Source organism: Mizuhopecten yessoensis, unplaced genomic scaffold (assembly GCF_002113885.1).
Source record: "Mizuhopecten yessoensis strain PY_sf001 unplaced genomic scaffold, ASM211388v2 scaffold11141, whole genome shotgun sequence".
Classification (NCBI taxonomy): Eukaryota; Metazoa; Mollusca; class Bivalvia; order Pectinida; family Pectinidae; genus Mizuhopecten; species Mizuhopecten yessoensis.
The window spans coordinates 152,692-174,986 of NW_018408900.1; the positions used below are offsets into that span (position 1 = coordinate 152,692).

Sequence of the window (22,295 nt, forward strand, 5' to 3'; positions counted from 1 at the left end):
AGGCCGAATTAGTCTATGATACAGTAAACATTGACTGGTTTTTCCTCACTTTATATTTCTATCGTAAGTAATGATTTTTCCAATAAAGATACGTAGTTATGAGCGCATTAACTATACTGTATGTAGTAGAATACATCGTTTAATTTCTTATTTCAAGTAAGAAATATTCGCAAAATTAAGTGTGCACGAAAATTGAGAAATCTACAGTAATGTTTTCTTTATGTAATTAATTCTTCATACAATGTATTATCACGGAAATGCATCACTAACATACATAAAAATTAAACAGAAACAAAATGTTCTAAAATAAATTTTCGAAAGTAGCTTAAAGCGTCAATTTGCATTTAACTTAATAGCTGTTTTCTCTGTATAACCTTTTCTGTAATATAACTCACCCGCACTACGGCATTAAAATAAGGTTACACCCTCTAAGTAGCCCGACAAATCATAATGTATTTCTTCCACGCCCAACCTAACAGATGAGTCCATAACCTATATAGTTGATCTTTTTTCAAAATGAAATTAAATATATAATAACTTCCGACACAAAGCATTAGATATAAAAACTCATATAGTTTTCATATACGATCAAATATAGAGTGACTTTTAATCATTTGATATGATGTTTGGATTTGTGTTTCGATGAATGGTAGACATATTTAATTGCTTTTTGAATAGAAATATCAACTACGTATCACACGCCCATGCATGCCAGATAGGTCAGAAAGACCAGCTGCTGTAGCATCAATACGAACATTGCTGATATGAAGCAATGATTTGTATGCCTGTCGTTGTACTGTTTATGAGATCGCTCATATGGTGGCATTCCAGAAGGCGTTACACATCACATTCTGACCAAGTGCTTAAAATTAAAGAAGCTTTGTGTCCGATTAACTCTTCTTTCGACTTTGACATGTGCTCAAATATATTAAAAACGTGCGGTAAAGGCTGCTCAAAAACACTGAGTTACTTACAGGGGATGAGGGTCTATTACTTTGAACCCAAGAGGCGCAAAATCAAGTAAGGCCAGTGAGACGTATAAAAAGCGTCAAGAAAGTTTTGTATGCCCTTTTTTCAGTTCTAGTGGGCATTGGGTTCAGAAACCGTGCAAGGAAGGGGAAAACATCTATGAAATCATCTTAAAATCTTACTATTGCAGAAACCCCGTTTCATTGCATATCAATCAAACTTCATGAAACTTAATTATTTTCGATTTTCTACAGTACATGAAACAAGCAACAATAGTAATATTTTATACTGAATATTAGAATAAAATTAATATACATGTAACAGCATTTCAGATGCAAAAACAACCATTAGAATTCTTTCTTGGCAGCTCTTTTATAGACATGGCGTAATGTCCTAGTACGTATCAGTCAATATAATATGTTGAAATGAAATAACATAATTCTACATATGTACCTCCAATCGTTGTTAATTACGAAGCAAAGAAGAACAATATAAAATCAATTCTTTTCTAAAACGAATATTGTCCATATGTTTATTTCATCCTTAAAAATATAGAAGTTAATTATAATATGTATAAAACGATACTTACAGACTTGGAAATCGTGTCCGTAGTCTACTCCATTAGTGTGTGTGTAAGACCAGTCACACAGCCGGTGTCTCCCTTCTATGGTGCTTTACGCCTGTCCGCAATCTGTGGTCGATGTGGGTGTGTCGCGCGCGTAAAGCAATTCCCATTTCCGTGACACGCCCCCGTACAACAAAATAGTTTGGGCAAAACTGTAATATACAAACGTTTACCGTCTGATAAAATTGAATATCGGTTACGATATCAACTTTTAGTGTGTTCCTAATATTTATTTAAACCAAGCATCATTAATATGTGTATTGTGCCATTTTGTAATATAACTCCTTACTTATTAAGTTTTAAATACAACTTCATGAGAAATGGCGGCCGTAAACGCACATACGGATTGTGTCTGAATATCATATCGTCATAAACAGCTTTGATGTAGCGCAAAAGTGAAATTAATACAGCTGCAAAACGCACAATGAACATTCATTGCGTATATATGTATAATTATTGAAAATATATAAAATTTCGATTATAATGCAAAATTACAGATGACATTCTTGATGACGTGAAAAAACCCTGACATTTAACAATTTGACGTACACATATGCATGTATTTGCGGCAAGTTATTGCCAGCATTGGCTATTATATTACTAAGTAGACAGTACCTGTCAAACGTAAGTAGATCTAAATCCGGGCAAGTAACAAACTGACACTAACAAGTACTCTAGAATACATAAAGCCTTATAACTTTGTTTATTGCATCCAACACATTTCCTACTTAATTACTGTTTCAAACATTGTATATATATACATACATGTATGTTGGAGAATTCATTGTTTAACAAACAAGCGTAGAGCATATGTCAGTTATGAGGGACAAGTCGTTGTACCGACAAACTCGTTATACTGCCGAAATGTCCTTGAACGGGAGATGGTGGTTTATCAGGGTTATACTGCATTGAATATTGCAACGTATGGCACGCCACATAAGCCTGTATAACCACTTTTGAAAAGAACGAATGGAAATATGTGTACAGTTTTCTGAAATCAACAAAACCAATTATCAGCGGGAGATTGATTTATAGATCACGGTCTGTTGGGTTACTGGGAAATTCTTTTGGTTTGGTCCGATGCAATCATGTTGGTAAACATTCCCGACTTTCAGTGACAAACATCTCTAGCAGACGACCAATGTCGTTGGCTGTCACAAGTACCTCTAAGCTTTAAGAGTTATTAATTCTCTCCTTTTGACAGCTTCCTTCCCCTTAAATCATTACGGAACAGTAAGGCAATTCGACAGCTGTTAAATTACAAAGCAAATTGCCAAAAACTTCCAAACGGCAAAGAACTATTGACATCCTCGGAATGGAATTATTCAATAAACTTTCGCATTAGCATCTACACAACCAAACAGCTGGTAGCAATGGTTTCCTGTTCGCTCCGTACTCCACGACTCATCGCAGTTAATATGTAATGTGGTCATTTAAGAATAAAAGCAGAAATACTTTCTTGGCGTATCGTATGCTTTATTCTCCTAAACAGACGTGTATTTTCCTTGTGTCCATTTAAAATCACAAAACCATCTAATCATGAAACAAATTGAACATTTAAAATTGTCTGTCACCATTTTTATTAACAGTTTATATGTGACAATGTTTTTTTTAATTCTGTTGTCACTTTTTTCGAAGTTTCACTGTAAGCTTAAGTGAGAACAACAAGTCCAATAGTTTCAGGCAGGGTTAGAAACTAACTAGTCCGAGACTAGTATATTTCTACAAGAACTAGAGAACCGTCCGACCTCAATAGTCGCTTGGATTTGTATAAACATCGTTTGACTGATCTATAAAATAAGAAAATGATTTCCGAAGTTGCTTAAATTATAAAGGTATTGTATTGGTTTGTCACGATTTCCTATGACTTCACCGAATTTCGGTCACAATATAGGAGGCTTCATGTTTTCAACGATCAATACCTTTTTCTATTCCTTACTGGGCTTGTCTGCCTAAGGAAAATCTAGAGCTATGTTCAGTTCAACTAGTCCTGTAGACTACCAAGCCGAAAAGTTAATGTTTAACCCTGTCATGTCGTCTGTGATTGAATTCATAAGTGACACATGTGTTACATGAACGTTAAACTATTTGGAGCATCTCAGTGCGTATTGCGTCCGGTTTTAACAGGGTGCGTGAATTAATTGTCCCTACAGCACGGTGTATTGCGGAAGCAACCCAAACGAGGCCCTGTCCGTATTTCAAGGAGTTGTAAGATTGTCAATTACTAACCAAAATCATAAGAGTATCAATATAATCACATGGAAATCCTAGATAAAATCAGGCGTGTGGCTGGGCTGGTTCCATGTGCATGCCGAAAGTCGCACCGAAGGTGCGAATGCGAGCGCCAAAGGCGCGAAGCCTTTATAGGGGGGGTTCGGGGCATGTCTCCCCGGATTTATTTTTTGATCTAGAAGCTCTGTCGTGCCATCTGGTGGCTTTTGAGATACATATTTGAGTGATTTAATTTATTTTACAGACAACATTTTTTGGTTTATTTATTCACTTTTTTATTGGAAAGCATCGCAAAAATTCAAATGTATTTCAACTGCGAAAGACAGCTCTCCTTTTTTTCTCCTGACAAAAATGTGTCGATTGTCGGAATTCCCCGAAATTATCCGTTGCGTCATATCTCTTTCCTGATGAATCAAAATTAACTATATATTTGAATGTCGGAGCCAATAAGAACAGATTAATTTATTCAGATTTTGTGCTGTTGTGTCCCCAAAACCCTTTTTATATCATCAACATTTCTCAGAACATAAGATGACGGTAGCTCATATATCGATGTTTAGATATATACATGTATATCCATTAGCCTTACTGAAGAAAGGCCTAGGACTACTCTTAAAATATACGTCATCTGCTGGTTATTTAGAATCCTTGTATATACACAAAATTGTATTTGAAGTTTAGCGTCTAGCTTTTTAAGTAAGATAACACATCTTTAAACATGATTTGAATAAATAATTAACAAGAATAAGTTAATGTCAAAGTACATTGATATGTACCTACATTGATGTGTACTTACATTGATATGTACCTACGGCTGATGTGTACCTACATTGATGTGTACCTACCTTGATGTGTACCTACATTGATATGTACCTGCATTGATGTGTACCTACATTGATGTGTACCTACATTGATGTGTACCTACATTGATGTGTACCTAAAGCTGATGTGTACCTACATTGATATGTACCTACATTGATATTTACCTACATTGATGTGTACCTACATTGATGTGTACCTACATTGATATGTACCTACATTGATATGTACCTACATTGATGTGTACCTACATTGATGTGTACCTAAAGCTGATGTGTACCTTCATTGATGTGTACCTACATTGATGTGTATTGATGTGTACCTACAGCTGATGTGTACCTACAGCTGATGTGTACCTACAGCTGATGTGTACTTACAGCTGATGTGTACCTACATTGATGTGTACCTACATTGATATTTACCTACATCTGATGTGTACCTACATTGATATGTACCTACATTGATATGTACCTACATTGATATATACCTACATTAATATGTACCTACATTGATATGTACCTACATTGATATATACCTACATTGATGTGTACCTACACTGATATGTACCTACAGCTGATGTGTACCTACATTGATATGTTCCCACATTGATGTGTACCTACATTGTTATGCACCTACATTGATGTGTACCTACATTGATATGTACCAACAGCTGTAGGCGGTACCTACATTGATGTGTACCTACATTGCTATGCACCTACATTGATGTGTACCTACATTGATGTGTACCTATATCGATGTCAATTGATGTGTACCTACATTGATGTGTACGTACAGCTGATGTGTACCTACATTGATGTGCACCTACATTGATATGTACCTATATTGATGTGTACCTATATCGATGTACATTGATGTGTACCTACATTGATATGTACCTACATTGATGTGTACCTACATTGATGTGTACCTATATCGATGTACATTGATGTGTACCTACATTGATGTGTACATACAGCTGATGTGTACTTACATTGATATGTACCTACATTGATGTGTACCTACATTGATGTGTACCTACATTGATATGTACCTTTATTGATGTGTACCTACATTGATATGTACCTACATTGATATGTACCTACAGCTGATGTGTACCTACATTGATGTGTATTGATGTGTACCTACAGCTGATGTGTACCTACAGCTGATGTTTACTCATTAAAGAACGAAAGAACGAAGTATCAAAGAAAGAAATTTCTGAGTATACGTACTGAAAGGCTAAATATGTTTCAATAAATGAGACAAATATTATTTTTGTTAAACATGAAAATGACGAATCAACTTATAATGTTATGGGGCGAACATTGATATAATCATATTTGTTATAAAACTTTTCATTGCAATAAAAAACATAACGTCACTACCTATGAGTAATTAAACATTTCTTTTATCGGTGTACCATGGAATATATTGTCTTGAATATTAGCATTCTAAGGTAAGTTTATATCTTTTCAATCGCATTAAATTAGAATAGAACATATGAACAAGATTTACGCTTTTCAATTCCAGAATGCATTTAAACTAATTTAGAACATATTTTAACAAGTCTGCGGAGTCAGATTGATAGCAGGCATATGAAGTATTGAGAGTTGTATGTAATTTTCTTTTCTTGGTGATGCTGTATATAGCGAATAAAAACAATGTACTAGTAAGCAGTTTTACCCAGCAAAATTCATTGGTTCGTCTACCAGGAGATCATGAATTCATTTGTTCAGATATTTAAGGGTGCATGTCATGATCCGGGAGAACCTGGGGGCCAGTTGAACACTTTATATCAGACTTAGGGATCGACTAATCTAAATGGACCAGTCACTTTGGTATTCCCCACTTTCCGAAACATTTCCGTGGACATGTTTATAAGTACCCGATATATTGTCAAAACCCGTTTACATTCCAAGTAAGTGTGATGTGGATACGGTGACAGTGACGGACATGCTATGGTGTAAAGAAATATGGAGGATTAAATCAGGAATGTGTGGACACGTCAATTTTCCTACCCTTGTGTAAAGATTATTTGTAGGTGTGACCTTCACCTTAAATGTTTGATCTTGAACGTTAACTTGACTCAAAAGTTTCTGATTGGTGGCAAGACTATATATGTAAAGTTTCAAGACATTGTCATGAGATCCAAAGGCTCATTCCCCGAACACCAACTCTGGAGAATTGATTGATAGGTTTTACGTCCGCTTCACTACCGAGTAGTTCGGTTATCCAGCAGACCTCTGGAGAATTGAAAGGAAGGTGTTTATATAGGAAATCATTTGAAGTTTACTTATAGGCCTAGCCAGTTTCAACTAAGAATGTCAACTCATTTTCTGGATATTATACTAAAGTCAATAATAAAATGGATAAAAAGTTTGTATTCATACATATAACTGTAATACACATTTAATACAGCACAAAGTAATAGAAAATAATCGTTAAATATTAATATTTCCATTATATGAAAAATAAAATTCCTTAATTTAAGCCACATTGATACTAATGTGAGCAATAAAATATTTTATACAGCACTAAAAGTTAATTATTAAATATGAATATAAACAGTAAACCACTAAATGAAGTTGAAGTTTCTAGCACAAATCACATTCTCTATATATATCACTTCAGTCTCTAGCACAAAACATTATATCCAAGATGCAGAAGCTGTGATGCTGAATCGGCGTAGGTCATCAGGTCGATATATAGTTCCAGTTTGATAACGGTCTTTCAGGATGGCCAGGCGTCTGTCGATGTTGGCGTATCTCTTCTTTCGGGGTTGAGTAGTGCCTCATGCATCTCTCTGGATCCGGTTGATGTCATTCACATTCTGTATGTCTTTAAACGTCTGAATGATGGTGTAGATGTTGGGGTGGGCATGCAGTACTCTTTTTTCACACAAATTTCACAGAGTAAAGAAGTTGATGTTTCCAAGTACAGCGCGAAATATGATAATTCTCCAAAATGTGCTGCTGTTTTATACATAACCCATTTAACAGCTTGGGATCGGAACTCTAAATATTAATAATTATTTTGCAATTATTAGCAGTTATTGATTTTCTGATTAGTTATCAGAAGTTGATTTCCTGTGCAATTTACCTGTACACCATTTCTGCAATAGACTATAACTCACTATCATCACAACTAACCATCTATGTAAACATGTGATTTTAAGCAGAGTTGGTGTTCAGGGAAGACGCAGATCCAAATGTCTAATTTTTCCATTCCGTAGCTGTGAACTTGACATCTGTAGTGCTCTAGCTAGAATGTGTGATCGTGTGTTTAATGTTTACGTTCACGAAGAATATGAATGAAAAAGTAATAGATCGCTTTTATAGTGAACGTGTTTCCTAGTGCGTCGATTCTTGGTCAGCCCTCAAGTTCCTGTTGCGAAAAAAGGATGCAACACAATCTGCTTTACAGGACGGACAGGATGATATCATTAACATTAGGCCGACGTCTGCGTGTCATCAGAAAACTTCGTGTCATCATAGTTGCTATAATGCTTTCTCCTAAAAAAAAAAAACTCACCACTATGCCTAAAAAGGGAAACTTAGTGTGATATTTGGGTTGAACTTCTATACACACACAAGAAATGCTACAGGCTAGTACGAGTATACCAAGGAAAGATGACTGCGACATGTCAGTTTGTGTCCGACTATAATCAAGCGAGATACGGGAGTTGGTGACCCATGACTTTGGGATCTGCTGCTGTTATCCTTTTATTGAAGGCGATTATTTAGCGTAATGCGAAAAAGCGAAAATAATAAGTCATAACTGTGTGAATTTTTATTGTATCAAAAACGGCATATCTCACTTGGTTTAAGTCGAGGGTAAAAATGTAGGTCACGACAAACACCCGTTTTGTAACCATATATTTCGCCATCCCGTGTGAAATAGGAGAAATATGCTCCAGCCTAGTGGCATATCGAATTGAAGTTAAACGTCACAAGCAAATTCGTGGAATTTATATCCCCCGCTTGCAGGACATATTGTAGGTTAACGTTATTGAGGTTAGGTTTAAACATGTTGGTATCGTGCTGTTGAGACATAATGTATAGCTTGAAACTTGGAGAGGAAAAAAGCCCAATGCCTCATTTATTATCGGTAAATATGCACAAATCACATCAGTTGGCAAACTTATTATTTTCACATAGTTAATTTAACTATTCATGTCTGGCGTCATTATATCTAATTGCCTTTGAATACTCTTTTTGCTTGACTAATAACTTGCAAACAAGCCACTTAACTATATTGATCTATATACATGCATGGTATACTATTTACAGTGAATACATATTATTAGCAACCAATATTTCAATTCGCTTGTGCAGCTTTATTTGCTGAACTTCTCGTGTCTTGCTTGCGTTCTTACATTTTTTTTAAATTTAATTTTATTATTTACCTAGTTATTGATTCCTTTTCGATGTTTATGTACTTTTTGTTAAGATCCTTGTGTCTGCTTTTGATAAATCTTTTTGTTTTTCTCGGTTTTTCCTAAGGTATTTAACTCCATGTTATATTTGTCATTGGATAATTATATTTACAAATAATTCTTTTCGTCTTAATTGTGATAATGGAACTACTGTTTACTTATGATATTTGCTTTATTTCTTGAATTCAACCAACTATTGCTCACTAATAGCATTATTTGTATAGATTACCTTCTGAATAGGTTATCTCCCTTATACCACTGATAATCTGTAACCTGTCAAATAACTGAAGTTATTATCATTATTTTTCTTCTTATAACTATAGACATTAGTGTACTAGTATTTGAATACATCTTAAATAATATAATGAGATTGTCTCAAATGATTGATTTTTATGTTCTGCCAGTGAGATAAATCTCCACTTACATACTGTATATAATTTGGAGAGGGCGTTTCTAAGTTGTGTCTTATCCTTTTTGTTGAATGACAAATAAAATATGTTTAAATCAAATCAATATAATTATTTGTATATATGTATTTAATATAATCAATTTGTTTATCTGCTTCAATTGAATTTTTTTTTATTTTATGCTGAGTTATAGTTAAACATGTTACAGTGAATTCAGGAAACTACTGTTATCAATTGTGTTGATAATACTTTAGTTCAGTATACCACTCTCTATGAAATTTATATTTAATATATCAAATTGATGTTTGCCACATTCTGAGATATATATTTTTTTTCATTAGTCCCTATTGTTATTTCTTTCCTCGAGTTTCCGCATATTTTTTTTCTTTTTGTGTGTGTTGGTAGTATGTAAGTTTGTTTGTGTGTGATTGTAAGCTATGTTATATATCTTGCTTTATTACTGCCTGTAATACCATTATGATATCACTACATGTATACTCAAGACATTATATACAGTCTGTTTGTTATAAAACTACTACTTCTGATGTCAGGAAATATTCACTCTAATCCAGGTCCAGGTCTGGTGACATAAATGTTGACTTTATAACAACGAAACCTAATTCACATCTTGCAAGATTAATTACTAAATATCACTTAAAAAACTTATATGATCACCATCACGCATAACAAACACTACTGCTACCTTACTTGATGTATTTACTACTAATAATGTTAACATTTTTAACTCAACACAAGTACTTTCCCCTCTCTGTAGTGATCACTGCCCCATTCTTGCTAACATTTATTTTAAAACACTAAAAAATAAACCATTCAAGAAACCTATATATAAATTCAATGAAGCTAATTGGGATGCTATTAATAATGTACTACTTAGTAATGATTGGGATTCCATAGTTGATAACACTACTAGCATTAATAAAATATATTCTACTGTTATAAACAAAATAAACTCTGCTACTAACTCCCATATACCTCATAAAACAAATACTGTCCATCCTGATGACAAACCTTGGATGACTGGTGAAATTTGGCATCAATTAAGATATAAGAATAGATTACATAGAATAGCTAAAAATAACAAGAGGCCCAAGGGCCTTAGCGGTCACCTGAGTTATATCATAGGTACTGGTAGCTTTATTTTATTGTTTAGATGTGATGTGGAAATCAGCATGTAAACTAAGTGAAATACAATACTTGTCATGTCATCAAAGGATAAGAATTTGAAAATATTGGTAAATGTTCCCTTTGGGGCCCCGCCCTAGCCCCTGGGGATGGGGCAGGAATCCCAATTTTACAAAGTAATACTCTCATTCACCAAAGATGATTCTGACTAAGTTTGAGTAATTTTCTGCTGAAAATGGATAAAATATATACCCAAAAGTGTTATTTCCCTATATAAACTATAGTAAACTTTACCCCCTCCCCAAGGGAGAACGGATAGCTCGGGGGTCCTGAAATTTACAATTTAAATAAAGCCCCTGATGATCTTTCCATCCATGCAGAGAAAATGACTGTAATACCTCTGAGTCTGGAGAAGAAGATTTTTGAAATATTGGTTAATTTTCCCTTTTGGGCCCCGCCCTGGCCCCTAGGGTTGGGGTAGGAATCCCAATTTTACAATTTAAAACCATCTTCCTCCTCCAAGGATGATTCTGACCAAGTAAAAATAATTTCCAACAGAAAATTGTCAAAATATACCCAAAAGTGTTGTTTCCCTATATAAACTATAGTAAACTTTACCCCCTCCCCAAGGGAGAACGGATAGCTCGGGGGTCCTGAAATTTACAATTTAAATAAAGCCCCTGATGATCTTTCCATCCATGCAGAGAAAATGACTGTAATACCTCTGAGTCTGGAGAAGAAGATTTTTGAAATATTGGTTAATTTTCCCTTTTGGGCCCCGCCCTGGCCCCTAGGGTTGGGGTAGGAATCCCAATTTTACAATTTAAAACCATCTTCCTCCTCCAAGGATGATTCTGACCAAGTAAAAATAATTTCCAACAGAAAATTGTCAAAATATACCCAAAAGTGTTGTTTCCCTATATAAACTATAGTAAACTTTACCCCCTCCCCAAGGGAGAACGGATAGCTCGGGGGTCCTGAAATTTACAATTTAAATAAAGCCCCTGATGATCTTTCCATCCATGCAGAGAAAATGACTGTAATACCTCTGAGTCTGGAGAAGAAGATTTTTGAAATATTGGTTAATTTTCCCTTTTGGGCCCCGCCCTGGCCCCTAGGGTTGGGGTAGGAATCCCAATTTTACAATTTAAAACCATCTTCCTCCTCCAAGGATGATTCTGACCAAGTAAAAATAATTTCCAACAGAAAATTGTCAAAATATACCCAAAAGTGTTGTTTCCCTATATAAACTATAGTAAACTTTACCCCCTCCCCAAGGGAGAACGGATAGCTCGGGGGTCCTGCAATTTACAATTTAAATAAAGCCCCTGATGATCTTTCCATCCATGCAGAGAAAATGACTGTAATACCTCTGAGTCTGGAGTAGAAGATTTTTGAAATATTGGTTAATTTTCCCTTTTGGGCCCCGCCCTGGCAGCTAGGGTTGGGGTAGGAATCCCAATTTTACAATTTGGTATTCTCATCTACCAAGGATGATTCTGACCAAGTTTGAAAAAAATTCCATCCACTGGTTCTTGAGAAGAAGTTGATTATGTAAAAGTTTACGCACGACGGACGACGGACGACGACGGACGGAAAGTGATTGGAATAGGTCACTTGAGCAAAGCTCAGGTGACCTAAAAATAGAGAACAAGATTGGGCTAAATTTAGAACTTGTCGCAATGACACTATAAAAATTATTCGGCAATCCAAAGAACATTACTTTAAGAAACTTAAAAATTGTCTTGCTGACAAAACATTGCATCCAAGAAAATGGTGGCAGATAGCAAATTCTATAGGAAAAATGACTAACACTAGCACTAATTCTTATCCTCTAAAATCTAACAATAAAATTTTAATCCATCCACAAGATAAAGCTGAAGCACTAAATAACTTCTTTACCACCATTGCCTCTGATATTACTGACACTAACCTACCTGACTTACCTCCCTTATGTCCATTTTAACTTTCTAATATTAACATAACTGAACAAGATATAACTGACCAATATGACATTTTTAATAAAAACAAACCTGCTGGTCCTGATGGTATTTTACCTATGATTGTAAAGAACATTTCTTCTTCTTTAGTATACCCACTCAAACTATTATTAAATAGAACTTAATCTATTGGAGTAATACCTGATGTACTAAAAACGGCTAATGTTACTGCTCTCTATAAAGGTAAAGGAGATATCAGTGATCTCAATAATTATAGACCTATTGCTATTATATCTATTTTTATCAAAATGTTAGAAAAAAATATTTTTAAATATACGTTTAATTATATTTTAAGTGACAATATGTTAAGTGTACATCAGTCAGGATTTCAACCCAAAGACTCCACTATACTAATCAACTAGCTGATATCTATAATACTATAAATAGTAATTTAGACCAAGGTAAAGATTTGCACTTTGTTTTCTGTAACATAAGTAAAGCATTTGATCGTGTATGGCATTTGGGCCTATTATATAAACTAAAAACATATGGTATTAAAGGTAAATTATATGATTGGTTTAAAGCTAACTTATCTGACAGAAAACAAAGGGTTATCTTTGCAGGTTATAAATCTAGTACCAAACCTATTTCTACAGTGGTTCCTCAAGGATCTGTCCTTGGTCCCTTCCTCTTTCTTCTTTTTATTAATGATATTACTAACAACGAAACTCTCATATAAAACTCTTTGCAGATGATACCTCTCTCTATGTTATGTTAGATAATAATAATGACCTTACACCACCTACTAACATGCTTAATGATGATCTCGAATCAATCTCTGAATGGTCAAAGCAATGGCAGATCCTATTCAATCCGAATAAGACTGTAGCTATTAACTTCTCTCGTAGACACATTAACAATCATCCTCAACTGCTATTTAACAATACTCCAATTACACAACATGAACACCATACTCACTTAGGACTAACATTTAACAGTAAAGGGACATGGGCAGATCACATTTCAAATATTAATAAAAAAGCTTACTCTAGGCTAAGTATTCTTAGAATTTTAAAAACTACAGTTGATAGGAATACATTAAAAACCTTATATGTCTCTTATATAAGACCTGTGTTAGAATATTCTGATATAGTATGGGATAATTGTACCAAATCTGAATCAGATCTTTTAGAATCAGTTCAACTAGAAGCTATGCGTTTAATTACTGGCCTCAGACGAGGTACATCTCATCACATTCTGTATACTGAAACACAACTTGAAACATTACACACACGAAGACAAAACCATAAACTAACATTAATGTATAAGATTCTTAATAATTACACTCCAACTTATCATGATAATATCATTCAACCATTTCTAAATGTAAATAATAACTATACCTTCAGAAATAACAGATTCTTTAATATACCACAGACAAGAACTACTATTTATATGAATAGCTTCTTCCCTTCTACAATGGTAAAATGGAATACACTTGATAGCACCGTACAAGACTCTATCTCAATTTCATCTTTTAAAAAGAAACATTTTTTTTTTTAATACATCTGTCTCAGAAACTTTTATTAACTGTGTTCCGAGGAAACTTAACATCATTTTATGTCAGCTAAGAAGTTTTAAAAGTGATCTTAACTTTGATAAGTTACAAGACCATCTGATCGATGATGCTTCCTGTGTATGTGGTGCACAGAGGGAAGATCCAATACATTTTTTCTTTCAATGTCCTCTGTATTCAAATATTAGGCATCATATTACCACTATTTTTAATTTATTAGGATATTTAAATCTGCACTGTTTATTATATGGTATTAGTAATGCATCTGACCAATTAAATAAAAACTATTCTTATACATGTTGACTTTTATATTAAATCATCAAAACGTTTCGTTACTTATCGTGCTAAATAAATTCCAAATAAATATTCATGTATTGTTATTATTATTATTATTATTCAGGCAAATTTTGTCCCTTAAATAATGAGTATTAGACATAAGCTGGTGTGGGTGTGGGTGTGCATGTGTGTGAGAGAAAAACGAATTACATTTTATATATTTAAGCATTGTCGTACATAGCTACCGGAAATAAAAGACTGATAAAGGCATAGCCCGTTGTCTTATTCTTTTGTCAATACTGTTCTAATATCTTCTTTAATGTTAACTTAAATGTTTGTATTATATATGTATTGTCAATAAAATACTTTTGAAATTAAATGTTGTCATCAAGTTTGAAGGAATTTGGCTAGTTATTAAGCGGAAACTGCAGATAATGATGTTTTTCGTTAACCAAGGGGCCATAACTCCGCCAAATGGGGTCATCAAACTTGGCCGAGCCCTTAAGGAATTTAACCCTGTGACCAAGTTTGAAGAAAATCGGTTAACATTTGTTGTAGTTATTGCACAGAAACAAAGCGTGACAGACAGACAGACAAACCCAAATTAATATCCCCCCGTTTCGGTGAAAGCGGGGGATAAAAACAGAAGTTGCACCGTCAAAAGTCAAAATAAAAGTCACATTGAATTTTTACATGCTACATTCCCCCTTCACAAGCATACAAAAAGGATGATCTCTGGTGAAATAATGAGGAAGATATGCTCTGTAAATACCTACTTCAAATATATTGAGGTGATGACAATGTCGATTGCAGTGGTATATTCTTTTAAGTGACACATCATATTAGTACAATGATCCAATGAAATAATGCTCTGTTTGTGTATGCAACTGTAAACACTTCATCTGATTACGGCTGGGACTTTGATTGTTTGACAAGGAAATATAAAAGGGATTACCATTTGACCTTTAACCCCTTACCATGACTTTCAGAGAACAAACAGGAATATGCTACACAACATTGTCCAGGATATAAATTTGAAAAATTGTGCATTACAAGTTTTATGCTAAGTTCGACCCCTTGTTTATGGCCACATTTCTATAGGAGCGAGTCTAAAAGTTCATGATAAAATGAAAGGTAGACTTTGCAATTCATTCAAATTCATAAAAACAGATTAAAAGAAATAACAAAATCTCAACAATTTTTTTTACATTTATTAAATTTTCACTATATACAGTAACAAAAGGAGCTGGGTTTTTTTCAAACAAAAGATTGATTTAAAAAGTATTCACACATAATTTTCAACTGCATGAAAACAGTTTCCAGTTTATTAATCACACAGAACAGTTGCTGTTATTGGTTTCTATGATATCAAACATGCAAGTGTAAAAGGGACATGTTATTGATCAGGTGATACTACATTCAGTGACTGTAACAACCAACTATCAAAGAAAACAGTAATGGCAGTGTTCTGACAGTGTTACAGTAAGAATTATTAAAATCACAGTTCCTGTACTGTATTCAACCTATTACGTGTTACATTCCTTGTAAATGCTCCTCCCTTTTGTTCAGTCATCACATTCCTTTTCCGTTGTCAACTGGTGAATACCAGTGTCCATTATGGGTACATTTTTTTTACTTTTTATTTTTTAAATTTTTGGATGGTTCTGCCATGAATTTATTTTCCCAGGACAAACAAGGTCAGAAGTAAATCATACTGAAACTGAGAAATTTCTTCAAGAAATAACAGCACTACTTTCAAAAGGTACTACACTTCATTTAGTACTAATCAAAGGAATCAGGATACAAATACAGGGGGATCGTACAATGATCTTTTTCTGGTTTTTAATTGGCCTTATTTGTAGTGATCATTACTTGAACCATTATGTGGACTTGAATGGAATTGTTACAAATGTTCAATTGTTTTTAATCATCATTAAATCAACAATTTGTTTTCCTATTCTATTTGATACAACTATAGAATCTGAAAAAAATGGAATATCTCAATTGAATTGTAACAGTATGCTATCCTTATAATTATAACAATAATAAAATGCTGTAACAAATCTGGTCACATGATAACTTTTGAAAATAAACAACTTTCAGAACACTTGACGGTATGGTAGCTAGCCAACGCCAGCTAGAGAGCAGACTGTCATTGACCTGGGCTAGCAGAAAGTTCTGTTGTCACTTCCCTATAAAAGTAATGCTTTTGCTACTCAAAAAACAGAAAGCACTGCTGATGAATACAAAAGAAATCACAACTGTATTAGTCTGTATTAACAAGAGACCAGATCTCTTAACAACGTGTGGTTACTATAAGTTGTCCTAGTTCTCATCAATGACCAGAAATGTTTGTATCACCGCTTCCAGTCATTTTATCACACATCATCCGACAGTAAATAGTCTGTGCTTGTATTGATTTCAACTGTCTGTAGCCTTGTAATGGTCCTCATCTATTGTGGAGTATATGTGTCCTTCACTGCTAAGGAAGTCTATAGCTTCTCTGTAAACAAGAAAATAGTATTTAACATTAAGTAACAATCGTTTTGGTCGGTAGCGAGAGAGAGAAGCTTCTGTAAAGCCTAAAGCCTTAAAAGCTGTCCTCCCAAATAATTATACCTGTTCATCAATATGTTCCTTTCCGCGGTCTTCCAGCAGTTTTGACTGGGAATTTCAAGAATTTTCACATATCTAGATTGGGAAATGTTTTACGTTGTCTTTAATTTCTCTTTCAAACTTCATTTGTAGCTTTGAATTAGAGAAACAACTACATAAGAACCATTGATACCAGATGATGGTATTATGATAAGGGGAAGTAATCCAGTAATATCTTGTACAGTAAAGTTGATGGTTGGGTATTATTTACCTGATGGCCTTCTCTGGTACACCCCTCAGCTGTTTACAGACCTGATCTACATTGGCCCCCTGATCTGTCACATTATTCCTGATAAGTGTATGTACCTGTTCAAGTGAAACATTATTTTAAATCATTATCACACATAGTTCAACAATATTTTGCTTCTGCTCAATTTCTTTGCCATCAATGGTTTTATCTAGATTATTTTGAAATCGCTATTTTCATTAGTTGGGAAAAGTTTATCGCATATCAGGAGTCTACAAATCAAAATTTCACCTCTTTATCTTCTCCAATAGGTTAGAGAACACATGCTTTCCTAAGGTCCCTTTTCGTATAAATTACCTGGTTTTGTGTAGAAGTCAACCCATTAACAACACTGAATCCTGAGGAATCTCCGCTCCCTATTGTGGTGTTGTTATTTAAACTGTTGGACTTCATTGCATTTGAAGATTGCTATTAAATAAATAAATAAAAACAAAAATTCAGGCACACAATAAGACAAGATGAAATTATTTATTTACAACAACACACAAGTTTTCACATTTGTATAAGTACAGTTACTAAAATGTTATGCCAGTTACATCAAAGTTTTGTTTTTTTCTTAAGTTTCGTAGTATTTACTGCCCATTTAACATTATAAATACATACCTGTGCTGATGCCGCGTGGCTGTGGATGACTTCGAGCATATGACATGTTAACTCGTTCATGTCTGTGAGAGGTGTCATTCTGAATGCCACCACACTTCTCTTCCCTCCGAAGGACCGCACATGCCCGCTGACTCGGACATATGTGTTTTCTTGCATTGCTGAAACTCTCTCAGAATCAGGTGTGCCTTCCTATAATACCAAACACATTTATATATAACCTCTTAGTATCTATATACTACCAGATACCCACAGCACTTCAACATTGAACCTGTTGATTATTTCGTTTTGAAAATTACTTTTGACTCTGTAATAAATTGTTGAATGGAAAGCAGCAGGTACAAGTGAAAATAACAAAGGGGGATAACTCTTCCTTATGATATGAATAATAATAATTTTAAGTTTAAATAGGAAATCATTTGTCTGTCCCATATTACCTTTGTTTTACTTCAAAACTAATAAAAAAAAATATAATTCATTCATTCCTTATTAAACGTATTATTATCAATAGATCTGAATTTGCAATACATTTGTTGACATTTCAGTCTTAAGACTTCTCAGAACTTCTAAATTTGAAATAATATCAACCTCTGTTCCTTAAAATTATATTTGGTTATCAAAAGCATTTGAATCATCAGGATATTTCTTCAAGTTTGTTGGTCAGTGCAATACAAAGTGACACCTTAGAGTTCACTACTTTATTTACTGCTGATGTATCACTGAAATTTATAACATTATGTTATTCAATATCAAAATTGTGCAAAAAGAAACTTTTTCTAAAAGTAATAGTATAATAGAGAATCAAACGAAAGTATGAGAATAATCCCAACATGAGCTACATACATCGTTGTCAACAAACTGCTTTACTTCAAATGGAGGCCCTGTCATATCGTCAACCTCATAGTCGATGCGTGTGGGAGTCTCTTTGACTGACCTTACAATCCCAACGATTGTTACCTACAACAACAAAAACTATATTTTGCAGATTTGAAATATCAACTTATACCTTCATCACATCTGAAGTTCGATTCTACAACCAAACCAATAAAGGTTTAACAATTACTGAGAATTTGGAATGAAACAGAAATTTATCCGGAAACATTGCATTGTCAATATTCATTTATTAAATTCAAGGCTTTGGTTTGATATGGTGAAACATCCAATTAACATCTTAGGTCATTTTAGGACCCTAAGTTCAAGGCTTTCAAAGATCGCTGAATTTGTCGCCAATGCATTAATCAACAAGTGTTTGTTCATCTGTCACTTTCAGTCAAGTCAACAATATCAAATTACCTGTGATACTTCGATATCACCAGTGAAGAACTTTTCCTCGTTTTGTGTTGCATTCAGTATTTCTGCCACTGTAGCTGGGAGCAAGTTGTGTGCACGGTCCTTTGTCTGAAAAACATTTAATTGACTTCTTATACTCCAATATTTTTTCATAGATCATGACAAATATAGCAACAGAAATGTAAATTATGGCATGCTTTTACAAAATGAATGCAAGAGTATCTTTACAACAGTTTTTTTTTTATTAAAATTTAGAAGTTTATAAGTGCCCAAGCAAATGAGAGCAAATAGACATTTTAATAAGAAGACTTGTTGGTATAATGCAGAGTGCAAAGATTGAACATCTTCCCTGTGGGTATCTGATGTAGGGGTTCCCCTACATAGTTAATGTAAATAGGTCAAACTAAGGAGAAGAGCAGTTCATCCATGTTGGTATGAATGAAGAAACAGAAGAGCAAATGAAAGTTAACTTGGTCTGTGGGTGTAAAGTGACTGACCATCAGGCCAAAAAATAATTACTTATATTTCCGCTATCATCCTCAGAAAAATATGGTTGGTAGGTAGGCAATGCTTTTTTTTAATATATAGAGCAGGAGTTCTGACTTTAACAGTACATATCACTTAATGCCAATAAAACATTTAGGGTAGGCACAAAAATCTAGGGTAGGTAGGGTTAATGGAAACAAGATTTTTTGTATTTGGCCTCACCGTTGATCCTTTAGCTAGGGACAGTAGGGTAAGTAAGGTTAGCGGAAACAAGATTTTTTTTATATGGCTTCACGTCAATCCCTCAACCATAGATTGTACAGTGTAACATTCTGGGAAGGATAGACGGGACTGATGACAAAAATGGTTTAGAAGGATCTCATAGCATCTGTGCAGACAAGATTTGATAGCTTGGTTATACCTTTTTTTCCTGAGAAGGTTGTGGTGTACCAAAACCCCCGGGGGACATGTATCCACCACCTCCTCCACCGCTGCCTTGCTGGTAGCCTACAATATCAGACAAAGGTTTTATGGCATATTCATTTTCATTAAGTTTGTAAAATAGTAATAAACGTCATGTTCTAGTTCTACCATATAGTGACCATCTTCAACTAATTGAAGATTTTACTGCTCAACAGTGGGTTTAGATTCACCTTTAAGAGTATGTATACTCAGTTTTAATATCACAATATACATTTAGATTTCTAAATACTCTCAAGATATCTGCAACGACAGTTAAAGGTTTTCAGTACAAAGGGAGACACACCGGTAATATTCCAAACTAGATATAGTTTCGCAGCGATGTGCGGATTATTTTAAGGGGTGGTAAAACAAAACAAAATTCGAAATACATGACTATGGCTATCAAACACCCTCACAAATCCTTCAACGGAGCAACAGAAGCAGGAAAAGCATACACCATGATGAAGGGAGGGGGGAACCTATCCGCTGCAATGGTAATCTTTTTACAAATACGAACAAAACATAAACTTTAAGAAGTTCAGCATGTACAGAATACATTAAAATAAACATTATTTATGTGATGCTAACCTCCTCCTTGGTTGTTCCACATTTGTACAGAAAAAGTGTCGATTTCGTTCTTCTCTCACGTTGTTTTTGTTTTGCGAGGTCGGCGATATCAGCTGAAGATGGCGGGAATACGCACTGCAAAATGTCAACCAATCAAAACCTCGAAATATCTAAAGCTATATCGCTTGTGCAATCGACAATTCTTGTACGAGTTACTCCCCCTCAACTAATGTTCAGAATACAGAAAATTCTACTAAATCGATGTCAAACAGATAATGTTTACATTATTAATGTACGGACTTAGTCTAATTCCGTGATTAATGTAAGATTAAACGACGAAAGGAAAACAATTACATTATGAGTGAATTTATTTAGAAGAAATATACTGTACATATTTACCTGTCACGGAGGATATATAAAAGTACGATCTTACAGGTGCGAGGCAATCTGTGAGAGTGCGGTTTAGAATGACTACATGTACAAGATAAAGTTAGTTTCCAATGCAGGAGCCGATAGAACTCCTCTACACTTGATTCAAAAATTAAATAATTATATAATATGAATTGAAAGCTCTTTATTGATTACATTTGCACTAAAGTTATAATAAAGCTCTTCGTTCTGCCACGGACTTAGATAACTAATCTAATTCCGTGGCTCTGCCAAAATTTATCTATTCTGTTCTTAAAAAGGTTGATATTTGTAGCGGATACAACGTCTTTCGGAAGATTGTTCCTGGTTTTGACTGTACGAAATTTGAAATAGTTTCTCCTCAGGGATGTTGATTCTTATTTCAATCTTATTCATTTCTATCACGTCCCTCGAAGTCCCTATATAGTGTTGGTAGGTTCAATTTCCAAAATGGAAAGGTTAGGAGGGGAGTCAGTAAANGGGGGGGAATACAAAAAAATAGGCACGGTTAGATCGAGATTCGATAGGGGCTCGTCATGTTAGATGTTAGATCAAGGAATTACTCAGTAGTTCTTCATATTTTCTCTTTGTAAACAAAATTTAAAGATATTACATGTCTGCAATCTACAGTATTTTTTTTCAGTTTTGACGGGTCAATAATTCCATAGGCCCCTCTAGGAGTATCCCTGTATGCATTATCTCACATCGTATTTAGCAGGCACATTCCTGTGGCGTTCAAGTCAGCGCCAAAATATGTGTGTTAGTTGCAACATCAGATAAAGAAATGTGTATATCATAATGGGTTATATATTAACAGAATACAGTGCTAAATAGCCATATTTGGTTATTTCAAAATAATTGCATGGATGCGCACAAGTCTCATAAATAATATAATCTGTCATCAATTTTCTAACCTACCTGAAATCAAAAAAATAGCCCTGCACCTTGGCCTCTGATCGTGTAAGGCATATTCGATCTTCCAATTAACATATATGTATTTCTTCAAAATTTCATATAAATGTTCCCTTCAGCGCTCGGTTCTATCATTTTCAGACCAATTTACAATAAAAGATGGGCACATGTTCTCATATTTGCATACACTTTTTCAACTTCTTGTCAACTTCCACCAAGCCAGCAGTAAAAAATCTCGATATGAAC

The 22,295-nt window shown here is 34.4% G+C and overlaps 1 protein-coding gene across 1 annotated transcript; it reads right to left on the reverse strand.

Moving 5' to 3' along the window:
* Positions 1 to 15,628: 15,628 nt before the first annotated feature.
* LOC110466684 (replication protein A 32 kDa subunit-B-like) lies at positions 15,629 to 20,868 on the reverse strand. The gene is made up of 8 exons (XM_021523363.1): positions 20,751 to 20,868; positions 20,122 to 20,207; positions 19,218 to 19,322; positions 18,768 to 18,881; positions 17,928 to 18,116; positions 17,622 to 17,732; positions 17,289 to 17,383; positions 15,629 to 16,925 (listed from the first exon to the last, which is right to left on the reverse strand). Exons 1-8 carry the CDS (start codon positions 20,770 to 20,772, stop codon positions 16,844 to 16,846), a joined length of 804 nt encoding a protein of 267 aa, XP_021379038.1. The 5' UTR covers positions 20,773 to 20,868; the 3' UTR covers positions 15,629 to 16,843.
* Positions 20,869 to 22,295: the final 1,427 nt, after the last annotated feature.

Coding starts and splice junctions, on each gene's coding strand:
- LOC110466684 (XM_021523363.1), bottom strand. CDS start 20,772: ATGTGGAACAACCAAGGAGGAG. Junction 18,117..18,767: donor AGCAGTTTGTTGACAACGAT/GTATGTAGCTCA, acceptor TTGGTATTATAG/GAAGGCACACCTGATTCTGA. Junction 17,733..17,927: donor GCCACGCGGCATCAGCACAG/GTATGTATTTAT, acceptor TTTATTTAATAG/CAATCTTCAAATGCAATGAA.